This window comes from Guyanagaster necrorhizus, assembly GCF_019112545.1.
Source record: "Guyanagaster necrorhizus MCA 3950 unplaced genomic scaffold BT62scaffold_21, whole genome shotgun sequence".
Classification (NCBI taxonomy): domain Eukaryota; kingdom Fungi; phylum Basidiomycota; class Agaricomycetes; order Agaricales; family Physalacriaceae; genus Guyanagaster; species Guyanagaster necrorhizus.
The window spans coordinates 189,578-205,896 of NW_025064900.1; the positions used below are offsets into that span (position 1 = coordinate 189,578).

Consider the following 16,319-nt stretch of genomic DNA (forward strand, 5'->3'; position numbering starts at 1 on the left):
GAACACTTAGCTCAGCAATCCAGTCAGTCACTCTCCTATCACATTGCTGTGTGCTGTGAAGAGAGAGACAATGTTCCTTTTGTCCTCCAACTATAGTGCAGCAGTAACAGCACAACAGCAAGACAACAGCTTTTGTGGAGAGTCTGGCAACAGCAGGAGCAACAGCTCTATGACAGACAATATCTTTTGTGAACAGCTATTAATAGCCAGATAACAGAACAGTATTTAAGTAGCTTAGTTCTTGCTGTAATACCCCAGTCTCGAACTAAAGTTTATTCTTCATCATCCTATCTCGAGCCAAGTACTTAATGCCTTGATCACACAAAGCTGATAGTGCATCAGTGAATTCTAACAGTATAACCCAAAGTGTGAGGTTCTGTTAGTCTATCACATGTTATCAGTCATATGGAGTTTGGGCCTAACACTTCTAGCCTGATATGCATTAACTAACTTACTCAATATAGTATATGTCATACTATGGTACAATGTGGAGTCCCTCACTGTGTTAAGCATGCTAAGGCACTGTAAGTATGCATGCAAGTCTCTGAGCAGTATACATGCTATTCATCTCTGAGGGTAGTATTCCTCTACTTACTCCTTTGTTGCTATTATGTCATTTCTCTGTTCAGCACCCAGTTATTCAGATACCTTTCTTTGGGTCTCAGTTCCCTGTTCTAAAGCATGTTCCATCAGTGCATCATTGATCAATGTGATCAGGATTGCTGATCATATTTTGATCATATTCCTTTTATTTTTAGCATGCCTTCTTGTAATAGTATTGGTGCATTTAGAGCCAAGTGCTGGGATCTCACATGCAGTCCAACTCCTCTGGTATTAGCCTGCTACTAGGCTATGCACTCTACTCCTTGTTACTTCAGTTTAGCCTTATAATAGGTAGGTTTCTATATGCTCTTATTTTATTCTCAGTTACATGCTTACTGGACTGAAATGCAGTCCATGTATTCACAATTTTTGCAATTTTACATGCCTGAACATGGAGAGGGTGTGTCAATGAGGTCTATGTGAAGTATGGGATGTCACAAGTGGTCATCTCAGACAGAGGCCCACAATTTGCATCCAAATTCCTTGATAACCTCTATTGACTCCTAAACATCTGACAAAATATATCTATGGCATACCACCTGCAAACCGATGGCCAAATGGAAAGGGCCAATCAGGAGGTGAAAAAATACCTTTGCCTCTTCATTAATTACTGACAAGATGACTGAGTGGAGTGGCTAGCCCTCACCACTTTTTAGCACAATAACTGCATACACTCTATGACTAGCAAAACACCATTCTTTGTCAACTATGGATGACACTCTAATGTCAACCAGACAGAACAACATCATACTACAACACTCACATCCTCAGATTTCACCATGACAATGACAAAAATTCATAACAAAACTAAACTAGCACTTGATGCAGCTGCAACAACAATGAAGGTGCAATATGACAAATACTGCTGTGCTGCACACATCTATTCACCCAATGACAAGGTTTGGTTAGACACAACCAACCTTCACCTTCTCTGGCCAAAACAGAAGCTATCTGATAAAAGAACCAGCCCATTCCCCATAATCAAAAAGATTGGCAGTTCTGCATATAAATTACACCTTCTCATATCCTGAAAAGTCTATGATGTCTTCAATGAATCACTATTGACACCATACATCACATCCACATTCTCAAATCAAGAATGACCATCACCTCCACTGCCAGACTTCATTGATGATGAAGAACACTATGAAGTCAACCAGGTATTAAATCATAAACTATGAAAAGTCAGAGCTAAAGGAGGTGGCATGACAACAACAGTTGACTATCTGGTTAGCTGAAAGAGCTATGGATTAGAATCAAACCAGTGGGTAAACAAAAAGTTGATGAATGCAGATGAAGCTATACATGATTATAAATTATTTCTAAATTAAGCCATCAGGATGATGGTCTTAAGGAGAGGGTAATGTTATGATTTTTCTTCTTTTAACCCCTATTTATGCTTAGTCAGAGTGCTAAACCAAGGTGCTTAGGACTGTGGGATAAGGCTTAGTCATCATAACTAGCTCAGTCCATCATTGTCTTTTGACACAACAGTATTGCCCAATAATACACAATCATCCTTTTGTGTACAGTAACAATGCTCCAGGACTATGAGCACAATGGACTCAGAAACATATAATAGGCAGTAGTATTATTAGCAGGATTTGTACAGTATTTAAGACAGCTTGCTTTTGCTGGTAATCCCCAGCTTTGAGCTAAAGTTTATTCACACATCATTCTATACTTGAGCCAACTCCAAAGGCCTTATGACACACTGATCAGAATATGCATCAGTGGACTCAGTCAATCACCCAAAGTGCAAGGTGACTTCTGTTTATCACATGTATCTGTCCACATAACACTTGAGTCTAACAATGTGTTTGTTATCTTAGCATAATCTATTTATAATTGTAAAGGGTATGACACCTCATGAGATCTGTTGACCAGAGAAATGCACATGCAAATAGGGTGTATTGAGCAGAGGTCATCCAGTAGATACTAGATAAGACAGATGTACAAGATAGTAGTCAAAGAGTAAAAGATGTCCTGATGAATAACAAGTGAAAACTACCATGCATGATACTGTTAGTAAGCATAGATATATAATGTAATACTAATTCTTTATAATGATAGTGATTGATAACTTGTGGGTCTAGCTAAAAAGGGCATAATCCACTAATTAATTGCTTAACATGGCATCCATTTTTGATACACACTATTGAAGGAGAGAGTGTTGCTGTTTAGTAAGTGTTTCCCTCCCCTATTACTACCTTCTCCTTACTATGTGTAATAGAAATAGTTCAGTGCACTTTGAGATGCCAGCTGCTGTACTATCTCAATTGCCAAATTATACTTTTCAGTTTTAGGAATGGAGGAGTTACATCTGATTATATATATGACAAGATAAATGTGAACTTTGACTCTGCTGAGTCATATATGGGCTCATTCTTTAATAATAAAATTTGGTAATGTATCTCTGACAATATAGATATGTGGCAGAATATTACAGGACTGCAAACTCATGGTTTTGATAGTAGCCCATTAGACAGATGTGTCATTCTGTAACTTGTCATCCAGTCAGTTTAGAATTGGGACCCATTTCCTGTATGAAGATTCATTCTCATCTTCAGAGCATTTTCCTCAACAGATATTGAGCTCAATCTGTTTCAGACTGGGAGCCTTAGTGTGCAGTACTTCCCAAGCCAAATAATGGAAGAGTGAAAACAATATTTGGATGACAATCTTTAAAACCTGGAGATTATCAAATGAGATGATCTTCAGCATGGATACTAAATAACTTAGACTTGAGCAGATCTAAAGACCAAGATGATATTCTAATAGAAACTCACCAATATCAAAATGATGCACAGTCAAGGAACTAGGCATGTACCTGTCCATCTAAGGTCAGATCATGGCATCACATACCTCTCTGATGTTGTAGGGTTCATTGCTATTGCCTCCCTGATACACTAAGTTCAAAATATTCCACTGCCAATTTATCAAACAATGATGCATCATCAGTTGGACCCTGAGAACAAAACATAAGCTTCACAAGTTTGTCTATGCTGCACATATTTCCTGCACATATGATCAGTTTAGTCAGTTTCAACTTGTCACCCTCAGTAAAGCAGTTCCCAATACTGTTCAGGCTTCCATAGGAAATAAATATCCCACATAGTGAGCATTTTATCAAGGATGGCAGGCAACACAGAAAATATGCAATAACATCCACAGATTGAAATTCCACTTCAAACAGCAAAATGTCTTCAATGAAATGAAAATGCTGAGACTCATTCTGCAGGCTATTTGCTGACACTATTTTAATATCAACAAACTGCAGATACACTGGATCCATAAATGCTGCAACAATTCTACACAAATATTTGATGTCACAGAACTCTCCACACTCAAAAAATAATGAAGGTTTGCTCCCACCAATAGAGATAGATCTGAAAGCAGCATTGGTGAGATACTCCAGAAATTCTCCTATTTTTTCTGACCATTTGGGTTGAGGAAAAGTTAAATAGATATGTCAGGTTTCAATTGCCTCTGTGGGATATCTTTTTATGCAACCTCTGTGTGTTTAACACTGGAATGACTCTGCTATCCTCACCACCATATAGCCAGTGATCTTCTGCTGCTTTGGAGATAAGCAGTGGTGGTTCATAATTCCAGAGTGATATTTCAGCTAAAGAGTAATCTGAGACAGCTGTATCTGAGACCATATGAAGTAGCAATGTAGATTCTGACACTAAATCAGGCTTGATGTCAGAGCTTTGTGATAGTTCAGGACCAGCAATAGCTTGTTTAGCCTGTGAATTTGCAGATCACCTTGATGTGATAGAAGAGATTTGAGAAACAGTGGATGATACTGACAATAGGGATTTGAGGATTTCACATCTAGGATGAGTATTTGCTTGATCCTCCTGATAGTCATAAGATGATTTTGACCAAGATATCCAAGTCAGTGAGTTTGTCATAATCGATAATGTCCTCACTGAAGAATGAGATCCCTGAGTAGCTGATACATTCTCCACTATTTCTGAATCCATATCTCTTGCTTGGGTGCTGAGTCAGGATGGAGTAATGTTCCCAGTTTTCACTGGACTAGCAATAGACACCTTGTTTATGAATGGGATAAGATAGATTGGCCAAGGGAAATCATCATCTCCTGCAGGATTCACAGATAGCATACATTCAGAAGGCTCTTCATGTCTTGGTTCAGGATTTACAGGAGAACTGCCTCCTTGAAGTGGTGTCTCAGCAACTCTTGGTGATGATATAGATGAAGATGTGCCTCCCACCTTTCTCTGCCTCATAGAAGTTCTTGATGAGGCAGTTGAGACTCAAGAAGCCTTTGGAGATAGAGCATTTGAAGCATAGAGGAGAGAACCATTCCCCACATGTTGGCTATCATAGGTGCTCTGACAACAGCTGGTTGAGAGGACATGGGATTGTTTTGATCCTGAGGGTGATGACTGTACATGCTGAACAGGATGGGCTCCCTTGCCACTCAATGTTTCTGGAGGTACTAGGTTGAAAGTTGGAATAGCCAGAGATGATTTTGAACTATTGCACAGAAGGGCTGAGGAAGCAGACTTTGGGGTGCTATTGGCTGTCATCACAGAGGTTGTTTTTCTCTGCATAGTGGAAGAAAGGCCGCCTTTTATAATTCCTAGCCATGCAACCAAGCCAGGATCAAATAATCGATGCATGAGAAAAAGTATCATGGTCCTGATCCATGAGAAAGCATGAACATAGGCCTCATATCTCTTGACAAAAGAGAAGTGTGAGGCTCAGACCCATAACATTGTAGTTATGGAAGTAGTAGCAAAAACAACGGAATCGGGGCAGATTACATATTACATCATCATCTTCTCGACTCTCGCCTGCCCTATCGTATCGAACGATGAGAGTAGCCACAAGACCAAAGAGGAGAGAGATAACGGTTAAATATAGGCCATTTGCCGAAGAGATTGTGACAGTCGACGCCGAGGTTGCCGTGTTGCAACTGTCTTGTCGCCGTGAACGGGCTTGGCCACGGATTATAAATATCGTGCACAAAAATAGGGCACATAGTTGGGACCGTGTAATTGAAGTAGCAAACATCGTTGGTCTGTTGTTCAGGTAACCAGATGGCGTTCGTTCGTGTGAACCCACTGCGTGGGAGGAAAGAAAGGTCAGGGTCATCGGACTGCCTTAAACGTCTTATTCTTTCCTCTATGCTTGTTCATTTCGCTTACCAGTATGCAAAAAAAAATCATTAAAGCTAACAGAGGGGTTATCTGATGATTGATGGACTATAAAGATGCCGATATCTTTGCGAAATCCTGTTGTCATACAGCCACAGTGGCCCTTGAATTGACTTACTTTGACTTTGGAGGTACATATTACTCTACAACGGTGCTGGATCACTAAGCCTCGATTCGTTCCTTCTTCTGTGCATTTCTCTCTGCACGTATCGCTTCAGAACGCATCCTTAAATCACTCTGTTCCTTGCAGAGGTTGCCTCTGGGAGTGTCACAGAACGGAACAACATCCAGCATGGCTTTTATTCCATTATACCAAAACTGCGCCTTCGCAAACTCTTGTTCAGTGGCGTATTCTCCTCTGAACTTCCAAAACTTCGTCGTAAGGCGATGGAGGCAGTTGGGAGGGATGGCTGTAGGGATGGATGCTGGAGGGAATCCTATAACATCCACATGAAAGACTAAAAAAAGGCAATTTCGTCGATGCTAAAACGAAGAGGAGAGATAATTAATTCTCGCATCCGTGATGCGAGTTCTATTACATCCGAACATTGTTTATTTTATATTAAAGGCACGCACATGGTCAAGGATGGTGCAGTTTGGATCCGCTCAGATCTCCAGGATCGTGGCATGGTAGTAGGGAATTACACGGAGGCCTTTCAAGGCATGGTACCGACTGCGAGGAACCCACGATCTACTGACGAGTGAACATGACAGGAGGATGGAGCGTCGTTCCTTGAGAGGGATAGGAAGCAGGTGTATTTCGGCTATGACACACCCATGAGCTCTTGAGGCAATTCGTTTCGTACTTTGCTTAGTGGCGAGGACACGATGCAGATGGAGGTTGGAGTTACGTGTGTGAATGACCCTTCTGATGAATCCCATTAACCGGCCCTCAGGTTCTTGTAATTCACGTGACGAAACGCTTCTGTACTCTCTGACGCCTCCGACTCGTAGCAAACTTCCAGTTCTCTCAATAAACGCATTTCCACGCGTCATTCGCATCTGCATATAAATTTCTTCGGTCTCGATATGTCGTATCTGGTAAATGAATGGCACAGCAGCTCTGTCGGGCTTTCATTCCAGATTGGCTCATGTCAGGACACAGCACACTTTCAGTCCTGTGACATCTGAAATCGACGCTCTCATCGTCACTTCTTCAGCCAGGCGCATTCACATCAATCCTGTGACGATTTGATGGATTGTTCAAAAGGTCAGAAACGGAGCGAATCGCATTTAACGCGACCTCAACGCCTAAGTCCAAGTGGACAGGTACCGTGGGTCCGAAGTCAGGCTGATGTTGCTCAATTTTTGCAAGGGTAACGAAATTATAATCCTGCAGACATTCGATAGCCAACGTTCGTTTACCAGCGGCCTAGCGACTTGGCGAATACTTGGCAGTTCCCATCACTTCTCTCCATCCTAAGCGCTCCGGGTCTGATGAGCCAATAAGTGGAACGTGTCGCTGGGTATGAATAATTAAAGTGTATTTATGCTAGACAATGTCTAAATGGTACGTACGAATGATATATTATGATGAAACTATTGGATAGGACATGAATGAATGTGTATGTGGAATGCTGATACGGATAAGAATTTTCAAGGTAATGACAACGACGAAGGCGTTCAATAGCGGTATATAATGTGCGAGATGTCCATGAAGAGGATGTATCGTGTCGGCGCAGACCGGAATGTAAGAAGTACGGTGAGGTCAGCAGTCACCGTCGTCAGAGTTTCATAGATGGTTATCCGTGGGAGCGCTCCGAGGGGGAGAGCTTCCGCCCAGGAACGTACGCGGGAGCTGGAAATGAGACGGGCGAGCGTCTAGTAAAGTCAGTGGTCGCCGTGGTATTCGGTGAACGACGTTGGAAGGTCCTACGGTAACGCCACACTAGGGTGAACCCTAGGAGCAGGAGAAGGAAGAGCACTATAGACAGGGTTGATAACAATCAAAAGGGAAAGGGGACGCTTGAACGCACTGGTGCATACTATGATGGCTGTCAGCACAGACCGGCTGAGATGATTACCATTGTCTTCGCCAGCATTGGAGGCATTAGCAGTGTAAATAGCAGCCATATCTGCGGAGAAAGTCATGCGTCATGACATTGAACGCTAAAGGGGGCCAGGCGCTTACTTTGTGGAAAAGTCGTTCAGGGTGGGGGCTTAAGAACAGTGAGGTTCAATTACGTCCTTTATATATCGGTGCGGCAGCGAGGCTTGGCGGAGATGACTCTATGAGGAAATCACGGGAGGATGGAAACAATGTAGACGCCGCGTTCGCCGGCTGGTCTGCAACTGTGTACTATGACAAGCAATATGTGTTGGCGCCGACGCCACAGCGTCCCAAGACGAATCCTGCGGGAGAGGCGCCTATCACCATGGAGGCACATTTTCAAATGTGGGTCACAGGGTCCAAGTGAGGAGGGGTGGAGAAACCTTTACCCCAAAGGTCAGCTCGCGCTACCGGAGCAAATCTATATACCAGTAAAGAGTGTCAATGAAAGAGTCGAGAAGAGATAGATACGGCTCCTCGTCGCAGCCCAAGCTGATAGCAATCATCCCCGGTGGGAAGATCGACGCGTCCCTGGATGGGGGATCTTCTTGGCGAAAATGACGCATCTGTCATCTGTCGAGTCAGATTCTATACGTAATAAAATTAATGTTTCGAGCATCAGAGCGCGCTTATTATATATGTTCCGAGGCGGCGAGTTGTGCATCTTCACGAAGTGGAGGCAGTCTCAGATGACTTGGCTTCTATCGAAATGGAGGACTGAGTGTAGGACAACGTGGATGCGGGCATGCTAAAGGTCCGGTCCGAGTTCCCGATTCATCGAGATTATTACCAATGGACTTGGGTGTGACTCAAAAAGACATTCATATGCAGAATTGTTCAAGGGATTTGTACGCAGTCGGCAAGATAATTTCTGCCTCTATTATCTGTGAAAGCCAATAAATCACTTCGCGCAACTCAACAGATATAAATAGCCCGCATACCATTGTACGACCCCACTTGAACCCTCGCAATTTTGCGACTCATCAAGTTGGGAAGGTTTTCCTCGGTAACGAGCTTGATTTGGGCGTGTCCCAAGGTTACATTTTCGATCGCGTTGCTGACCAATAGCTCAACAAGGAGCGAGCGGATAGAAGTCTGCGATAAAGCAATATCGAGTGCCCTCCAAGCGGTTTAGTCTGCGCCCGCTCGAACACTGGATGTGGACACATGAACGAGGAAGTGCACGAGCGAACATTGCAGGGCAGGGTAGCTCTCGAAATGTCTGATCCACCAATCGAAGATACTAAGTTCAGTAGTTAAAATGATGAAACCAAGGTGATAATGTAACATCTCAATGGTGATAGATTTCAAGTGTTGAATAGGCAAAAAAGACCAATCTGTAGAGATATCATTAGCGAATGATGGTGGCTGGAGAGCAGGAGACTGAAACTTTCTGGTGGCATATTAAATGGTGAGACGTGAAGAACTTGGAGGGAATGCGTGATTAAATCCATGAAACGCCGTGCCAGATCAAAGCGGTGACCTGAACGCGCAGGCTATCCAGGTTCAGCGGCGACAGAGTGGGTGACAAAACCATATCTGGTAGCTACCTCATTTTACGCAGAGACAGTCCGGTGATCTGTGGCTGATGTTATCGATCGTCGTTATGCAGCAGGAGATTTGGCCAAGGCTGGGTGAATGAGACAACAATGAATAGAAAGCATTGGAATCGGTGAAATGGGTGTGCATTAGGGTGATGGACTGGAAGCAACGCGTCAAAAGGGCATCGATGAATTTCTGAAAAAGCGATTTCCAATTCATCCCAGAGAGCTTGATCTCGTTTAGATTAGCGAGCGTGCGCAGAAGAACAGGGAAATCCGTCCTGGTGGACATCGTATGCGCTAGACAGTGGTTAACGGTCCAGATGATGGTGAGGACGAAACGTGGCGTAAGGAACGACATAGGTCAAGGAATTCTTTGCGCTGGAGATTTGAGCTAATTGTTTTATCTCGCAAGAGATGATGTCTAGTTCTAGGAATGAAGAGTTTACAGGCGAGACTGCAGGATTTGAGGACACTCAGTGAGTGGTCTAACCCGTCTGATTGATCATGATGGAGCTCATCGATGATAGATAGTGCTCCGACATTGAAGGAGCGTAGTAAATACTTACCTTGATGGTGGTGGGAAGGAGAATTCAATCTCGGCTATCCGGGCCGCCTGCTGTCTTACTTGAGGACCATCAGAAATACGATTAGAACTAATATATGCGAATAAAGGTAGCCAATCATTTGTTTGAGTATGACGCGGCGAAAGGACCCCGAAACGTAGACGTAATCGGTAGGAAGTCCACCCGTACGGATGGTCGCCCAGAATCTGGAATAACAAAAAAGTGGTTTCTGCCTGCTATGTGCGCGTTCACAACCGTACCAGCCTCTGTAATCCACTACGTTAGTGGCTACCGTTGCCCATCTTCGTTTGCTCACCAGTCGGGACATACAAGGCCTTTGGCTGCGTCGATTTAAAAGTATTTCTTTTCTCAAGGACCGTAGACGAATCCAGCAGAGTAGATTGTCCTGGGTCTGTATTGCGCCCTTAGCTATGGTTGCTACGGTATGAATTATAGTCAATGATACCTTGCCATGACATATGGACGGTATATATCCTTCTCATCGACATTGGTTGGCACAAAAAATACGTAACATTGATCTGCATCTACGCGGTATTTTAGATGGTATAACGAACGACGTTACGAGATGCCTCCGTCCACCGAAACACTCCCCTTTAGGCTGTGAAAGAAAAAAAGTGGTATTTGTATAGGGCTATTCACATGTGGTCCTTTTTACGACGTAAGTGTCTCAGAAAGAAACGCTCAGAAGAAAGAGGCTTACAGTTCACAGATAGAGACACAAAGGCACCATTCATAACAAGCCTATCACCATTAGTGAATGGGTATGCAAACCTCGTGTTTCCCAGGCGCCTGTATATCACGCGCAGACGCTGTGAGAGCATCCTAACCTACAGCGATCAAGGATCAGCTAGGTCCGTGAATGAAATAGTTTCCGTCCCAGTGACCTTCCAGATCAGCAGGTCTGGGGGAACAACGTTCCTTTGAATGGGAGTGTCTCTAAATTGCCTAGTTTGATATCAGTTGACGAATGTTACATAAGTGAATGAGAGATTTATGCAACCTTGTTGTCCCCTTTGGAAGATAAGCAGTGCCTTCTGACATAGATAAAGTAAAAAACGCTACTCACGCGGCTTTTTGATCATCCTATCCCATCATCTCGTTCTGTCAGCGGGGATAAGTATTTCTCTTCTTTTAGAACTGCCTCCCACATCTTCGTGACTCGTGAACGATATCAGGTCTGGTCGGCAAAGGACGACAGCAAGCGCATTTGCTTACATAAGCGACACGTTCTGGACCCTCTTCCATACGCGACGGTGGCGACGCGCGTTCTCCCATCCCATTGTATTGCATCATGGGCTTGGCATCATTTTCCCAGAACCTACGATGGGTTTCCCACTGCTATCCTTCTGCTCTCCTTTTACACTGCATAGCTAATATATCGAGTCCGAACATAGCTTTGTTGTGGCGGTTAAACGGCCCCTAGATGATTTCTTACTTTTTCTTGAAATAGAACCTAGGCAATGGCTTCGGTAGAGAGGCGTTGGAGAACCCAAACACTGAGGCCTGATATTCAGCTAGCTTTTGTTCAGGTGTGACTTTATTTTATGATGACTGTTTCTTTAATGTGTCATCTCCTGCCAGCCCCCCCTTCAATGATGCGTCTACTAAAGACACAGTCAGCGTTGTCAATGCGTATGCACGATGTTGAACATTTCGGACTCGAGAACGGTATTACCTGACTGGTTGCTTGTTGATTTTTCGGGTGGGTTATCTATAATACCTCTACCTCTCAGTCATATCTGGAATAATCACTTAAGGCCTTATTCAGGTCCATGTTTCTCAATTTGCCTTGTGTAACCTTATACTTTGGTTGTTTGAGCATCACAGGTGATGCCATTTGCGTTCCTAGCATTTCGCGGTGACCAGAAGCCTACATGTGAACTGATAACAGGTTTGACCTCAGCGCGAGAATGCGAAGACCGTGGAGATGGTCATGGATAAACTTTCTATGTTCCCGATGGCTCGTTTCCAGTTTATGACTGTCAGAGTCAAAAATTGGTTCGACTAGCTGCAATTGTTATAATCTTGAAGTGGCTCCCCTGCTTTTAGAGTGTCCTCTCCCTTTCTAATGATGACCTTGTCTCGTCATTGTTCCCATTGACCGAGGAGGTGACTTGAACTGACAATCCAAGTCTTTGGGAAATAGTAAACCAAAGGTGCGGACATCATCTCTCAGATTCATATGACCCAATAACACAAATACGTCTCCAGCGATTGGTAGCGGACAGATTAATCCATGTGCAATACAGTCCGGGTCAACGCGGCCCGTTATAATTTACTGGATTCATTTTACGCAAATTATATTTTCTAGAGGTGCTACGGCAGAAATTTTCCTACGTTTACCAACGGATCTCTAAATGTGCCTTGTACTAGCGTCACACACATAATATCCTATCAGGTCCAATAGAGTGTGTGTGAAACCATAATCCGAGTCTCGGTGCTCATACACATTTTTAAGTGAGTCCAAGTAGCTATCTTGCTCTCCAGGTCGACATGGTTTCCCCCCTCTTTTATCTGCTCACTCTGACTCTCCTTCTCTCCTGTTCTCGCGCCCTGCGGCAGGGAACTATTGGCCCTGTGGGGGACCTCGTCATCTCCAATGGAAACGTCAATCCCGATGGCTTTGAACGCCTCGCTGCATTAGCAAACTCGCAGATAGATGGCACCCTCATTAGAGGAAACAAGGTTGGCCTCTCAACTGCTCGTCTACAATATTGCTTACGGAGGTTCTGTCCAGGGCGATACATTCAAAATCAATGTCGTCAATCGGCTCAATAACAACACTATATTGCAGAGCACTTCTATCGTACGCTTGTTCTCTGCTACACGATCTTTATATCTCATGCGCCTTCCTCTAGCACTGGCACGGACTCTTCCAGAAAGGTACTGGCTGGGCTGACGGTCCAGCCTTTGTGGACCAGGTAATCTGTTCACAACTGCTCGTTGCCATTGTTAATCTCGACCAGTGCCCTATCGTGAAAGGAGACTCGTTCCTATACACTTTCAATCCTATTAACCAAGCGGGAACATTCTGGTACCACTCTCATTTGGGTATGAATTTTCTGTGGTATGAAATGTAATAATGACAATGACTCCAGCTACTCAATACTGTGACGGCCTTCGCGGGCCTTTGGTCATCTATGACCCCAACGATCCACATGCCGACCTATACGATGTTGATGATGGTACGCAAGCACGCTTTCTTGTTTGAATTGCAACATGACTCTGCCGCAGATAGTACTAGTATCTTGACGTTGTCGGACTGGTATCACACACCTGCCAAACAATTGACTTTCCCGTAAGCTTATTTCTCACCTATCATGTTGACATGGCGGCTAATGATCAGCATGTAGTACTCTGGACGCAGTGCTCATCAACGGAATGGGACGGTACGAACTAATTTAACGTCTGGGATTTGGAAGCAGAACGGTGATTGGCGACTTAGATGGAGCGGAAATCCAACGCATGATTTAGCCGTCGTAAACGTCACTCAAGGAACACGGTACATGTTCTTTGTTTGTCTTTCAGTGTCTGTCTCATGGATTCGACGTAGATATCGCATTCGGATGGTCAATATCGGATGTGACGCGGCGTATACCGTCTCTATTGACAGTCACTTGATGTGAATTTCCTGTGTTTTTTTTTCACCTTCAATGATTCTGTTATTTATCGGTGATGCGCAGGACAATTATCGAAGCAGATGGTGTGAATCTCGTCCCGTACACTGTCGATGGAATCCAAATCTTTGCAGGTTTGTTCTTTTTGTCGCCGTGTTCCGAAAATAAGGACTAACTAACTTTTATTCCTCTTCAGCTCAGCGATACTCGTTTGTCGTTCGTTTCTTCATCTCATTTTTTTCTTTCAAATATACCAGAATTACTGACACATGTCCCAGCTAAACGCGAATCAGCCGATTGGTAACTACTGTACATCCGCCTTTCTTTGTATGAGAAAGCACCCACTGACGCCGTCATGTTAAGGGATCCGCGCCAACCCCAGCGTTGGTACACAGGGTTTTAGTGGCGGTATCAACTCTGCTATCCTCCGATATAACGGAGCCAATAATGTAGAACCCGACATTTTAAATATCACGAGTGTACTGAGCATGAATGAGACCCAGATGACGGTACGTCCTTTAACCCTATGTAAGATTCCCACCTAGACTAACGAACTTCAATCTGAAAGCCTCTTGAGAATCCAGGAGCCGTAAGTCTAATGTCCTGACCTGATCCATGGCTTTAACCCGGATGTAGCCCGGATCACCTGAAATCGGAGGCGTCGACGTCGCCCTTAATCTAGTCTTCGCCTTTGTATGTCTTCCATTCTGTTCATATTTCACCATCTTCTCTGACTTCCGGCCAAACAGACGAGCGCCGGAACGTTCACAATCAATGGCGTCCAATTTATTCCCCCGACAACTCCAGTCCTTTTGCAGATTTTAAGTGGTGCGGAGAATGTTAATGATATTCTTCCCGAGGGCTCTATCTACGCTCTGCCGCTGAATTCTACAATCGAAATTTCTATGCCAGGCGGTGTCATTGGTGGAGGGGTGAGTCCCTTTATACATTGTGCGCTATGTTATCCCATGCTCATCTTGTTAATACCAGCATCCGTTCCATCTGCATGGGGTATGTTCTCGTTCGTTCTTGTTGACTATATGTTCTCAAAAATTTGCTACCATTAGCACAACTTCGACGTCGTCCGAAGTGCTGGTAGTACCGTGTACAACTATGTGAATCCTGTGAGGCGGGACGTTGTTAATATCGGCACCACGGGAGACAATGTTACGATCCGGTTCACCACCGATAATCCTGGACCTTGGTTCCTTCACTGGTCAGTTGGCTTCCACGACTGTAGATTGAGAGTGAGCTAACGTCTCTCTGTAGTCACATTGATTGGCACTTGCAGGCGTGCGTCCTCTTATCCTACCCGCTTGCTGACTTGGTGACAATCTCTTTCGCAGCGGATTCGCCATTGTGTTTGCAGAAGCTACGGAAAGATGGAACTCCACCATCCATCCTACTGGTGTGTTGTATTCTTCTGCTTTGTGGGCGAGTGTCGTCCTGACTTCAATCCCGAAGGTCAATGGGATGATCTCTGCCCCACATACGACGCCACGCCCAGTGAAGATCTTTAAGATAGTCCTGCGTTCCGCGGCGATGTTACATATTTGAATTTACGGATTTATTGGATTTTTTTTTCTCATGGTTCCGGCCTTTAGTGATCGCTGTACTTCGTCTTCATATCACATATGTCTTATTGATCTCTCCTTTATTATGAGAAAAGCTTTTTCTCATATACTCTGCTTTGATGTTGGCGGTAAGAGCCATGCGCGCAAACGTAAGAAAATTCCAATAGGATGGGACGAGCGCGATACGTCAAGAGCGGTGACCACAACGGCCAGTACAATGTTCAGCCTTCACTCTGACAAAGAAGGCGGTACCATAGCATGCCCGAGTCTAACCAAGACTCCCCGTTCTTCTGGGAGATGGTTCTGAGTTGGCCATATGGCAAATTAGCCACCCCTGGAAACTCTCGCCGCTTTCAGGCTTCAGCTGCTGCTCAATCTATTCGACGCTGTAAGTATTTACAGACATAGCTTCAATGCTGGATCAAGGAAGATGGAAAGTGTTGCAAATTCCATTCCCCGTCATGATGGCCCACCAAAGAGACCTTGTTTCCTGGGATGTGTTCACCGGTTTAGCAGTGGCATCCCTGTTTGTAGGAAGAGCCATGACTAATAGTCTTGGGAGAATGGTGAAAGCAGTATCTGACAGGTAACGTCACGTGGTACAAAGGGCGAGCATTCACCACCGCGGCGGGCGGAGATCCAGCAAACATGGGGTGATCGGACAAAGACGCGGCTGGAGAAAGTAATGTCATGAACAGATCCACCTTCTTGGATCTTTCAAACAAAAGGGCGACTTCTGTCATGAGAACTTTCATGCTGAGCATTCTATAATTTCGAAAGTCAAGTGTAATGCATGACTACAAGTGTGGAAATGAAAGGGAGTGTTGTAAGTAGAGAGCAGAGTAATGTAACAGAGAACTAGAATTAGCCTCTCGAGAGAGAAACATTCTACTTAAATACATTTTGTATTACTTCGAGATCTTTCTACGAGATACTAAATAAGTCTGGATCACGATCCAAGTCAGCTGCTGCTGACTGGCATCATATCTTCGAGTACGTTCTCATACTCGCTCGGGATTGCTATCCCAACACTCCCCCTCAATTCTGAGTTCCTAGAATACCTGCAGATAGATACTCATGTAATGGTCTTGGTAGGCCTTTAGTGAATATATCCGCTAAGTTCTCTTCTGATGTGCAGTGCTGAACTTTGACTTC

The 16,319-nt window shown here is 44.1% G+C and overlaps 3 protein-coding genes across 3 annotated transcripts; 2 read left to right on the top strand and 1 right to left on the bottom strand.

Moving 5' to 3' along the window:
- Window positions 1–5,898: 5,898 nt before the first annotated feature.
- On the top strand, window positions 5,899–7,218 carry BT62DRAFT_1078213 (uncharacterized protein; the record flags this gene model as incomplete). Its single annotated transcript, XM_043179368.1, has 7 exons — window positions 5,899–6,461; window positions 6,510–6,548; window positions 6,611–6,646; window positions 6,692–6,697; window positions 6,750–6,836; window positions 6,960–7,064; window positions 7,111–7,218. Exons 1-7 carry the CDS (start codon window positions 6,276–6,278, stop codon window positions 7,216–7,218), a joined length of 567 nt encoding a protein of 188 aa, XP_043037215.1. The 5' UTR covers window positions 5,899–6,275.
- A 1,034-nt stretch (window positions 7,219–8,252) lies between these two features.
- BT62DRAFT_1008774 (uncharacterized protein) lies at window positions 8,253–9,747 on the bottom strand (the record flags this gene model as incomplete). The annotated part of the gene is made up of 6 exons (XM_043177483.1): window positions 8,253–8,411; window positions 8,698–8,729; window positions 8,787–8,940; window positions 8,998–9,182; window positions 9,236–9,341; window positions 9,406–9,747. 6 exons carry the CDS (start codon window positions 9,745–9,747, stop codon window positions 8,253–8,255), a joined length of 978 nt encoding a protein of 325 aa, XP_043037216.1.
- A 2,719-nt stretch (window positions 9,748–12,466) lies between these two features.
- On the top strand, window positions 12,467–15,154 carry BT62DRAFT_971873 (laccase; the record flags this gene model as incomplete). Its single annotated transcript, XM_043189044.1, has 21 exons — window positions 12,467–12,658; window positions 12,711–12,779; window positions 12,832–12,894; window positions 12,940–13,024; window positions 13,072–13,158; window positions 13,208–13,271; window positions 13,327–13,362; window positions 13,419–13,475; window positions 13,527–13,595; window positions 13,657–13,724; window positions 13,787–13,806; window positions 13,869–13,899; window positions 13,954–14,099; window positions 14,159–14,179; window positions 14,227–14,283; window positions 14,340–14,522; window positions 14,581–14,601; window positions 14,658–14,806; window positions 14,860–14,883; window positions 14,937–14,998; window positions 15,055–15,154. The coding sequence occupies 21 exons, from the start codon at window positions 12,467–12,469 to the stop codon at window positions 15,108–15,110; spliced, it is 1,560 nt and encodes a 519-aa protein (XP_043037217.1). The 3' UTR covers window positions 15,111–15,154.
- Window positions 15,155–16,319: the final 1,165 nt, after the last annotated feature.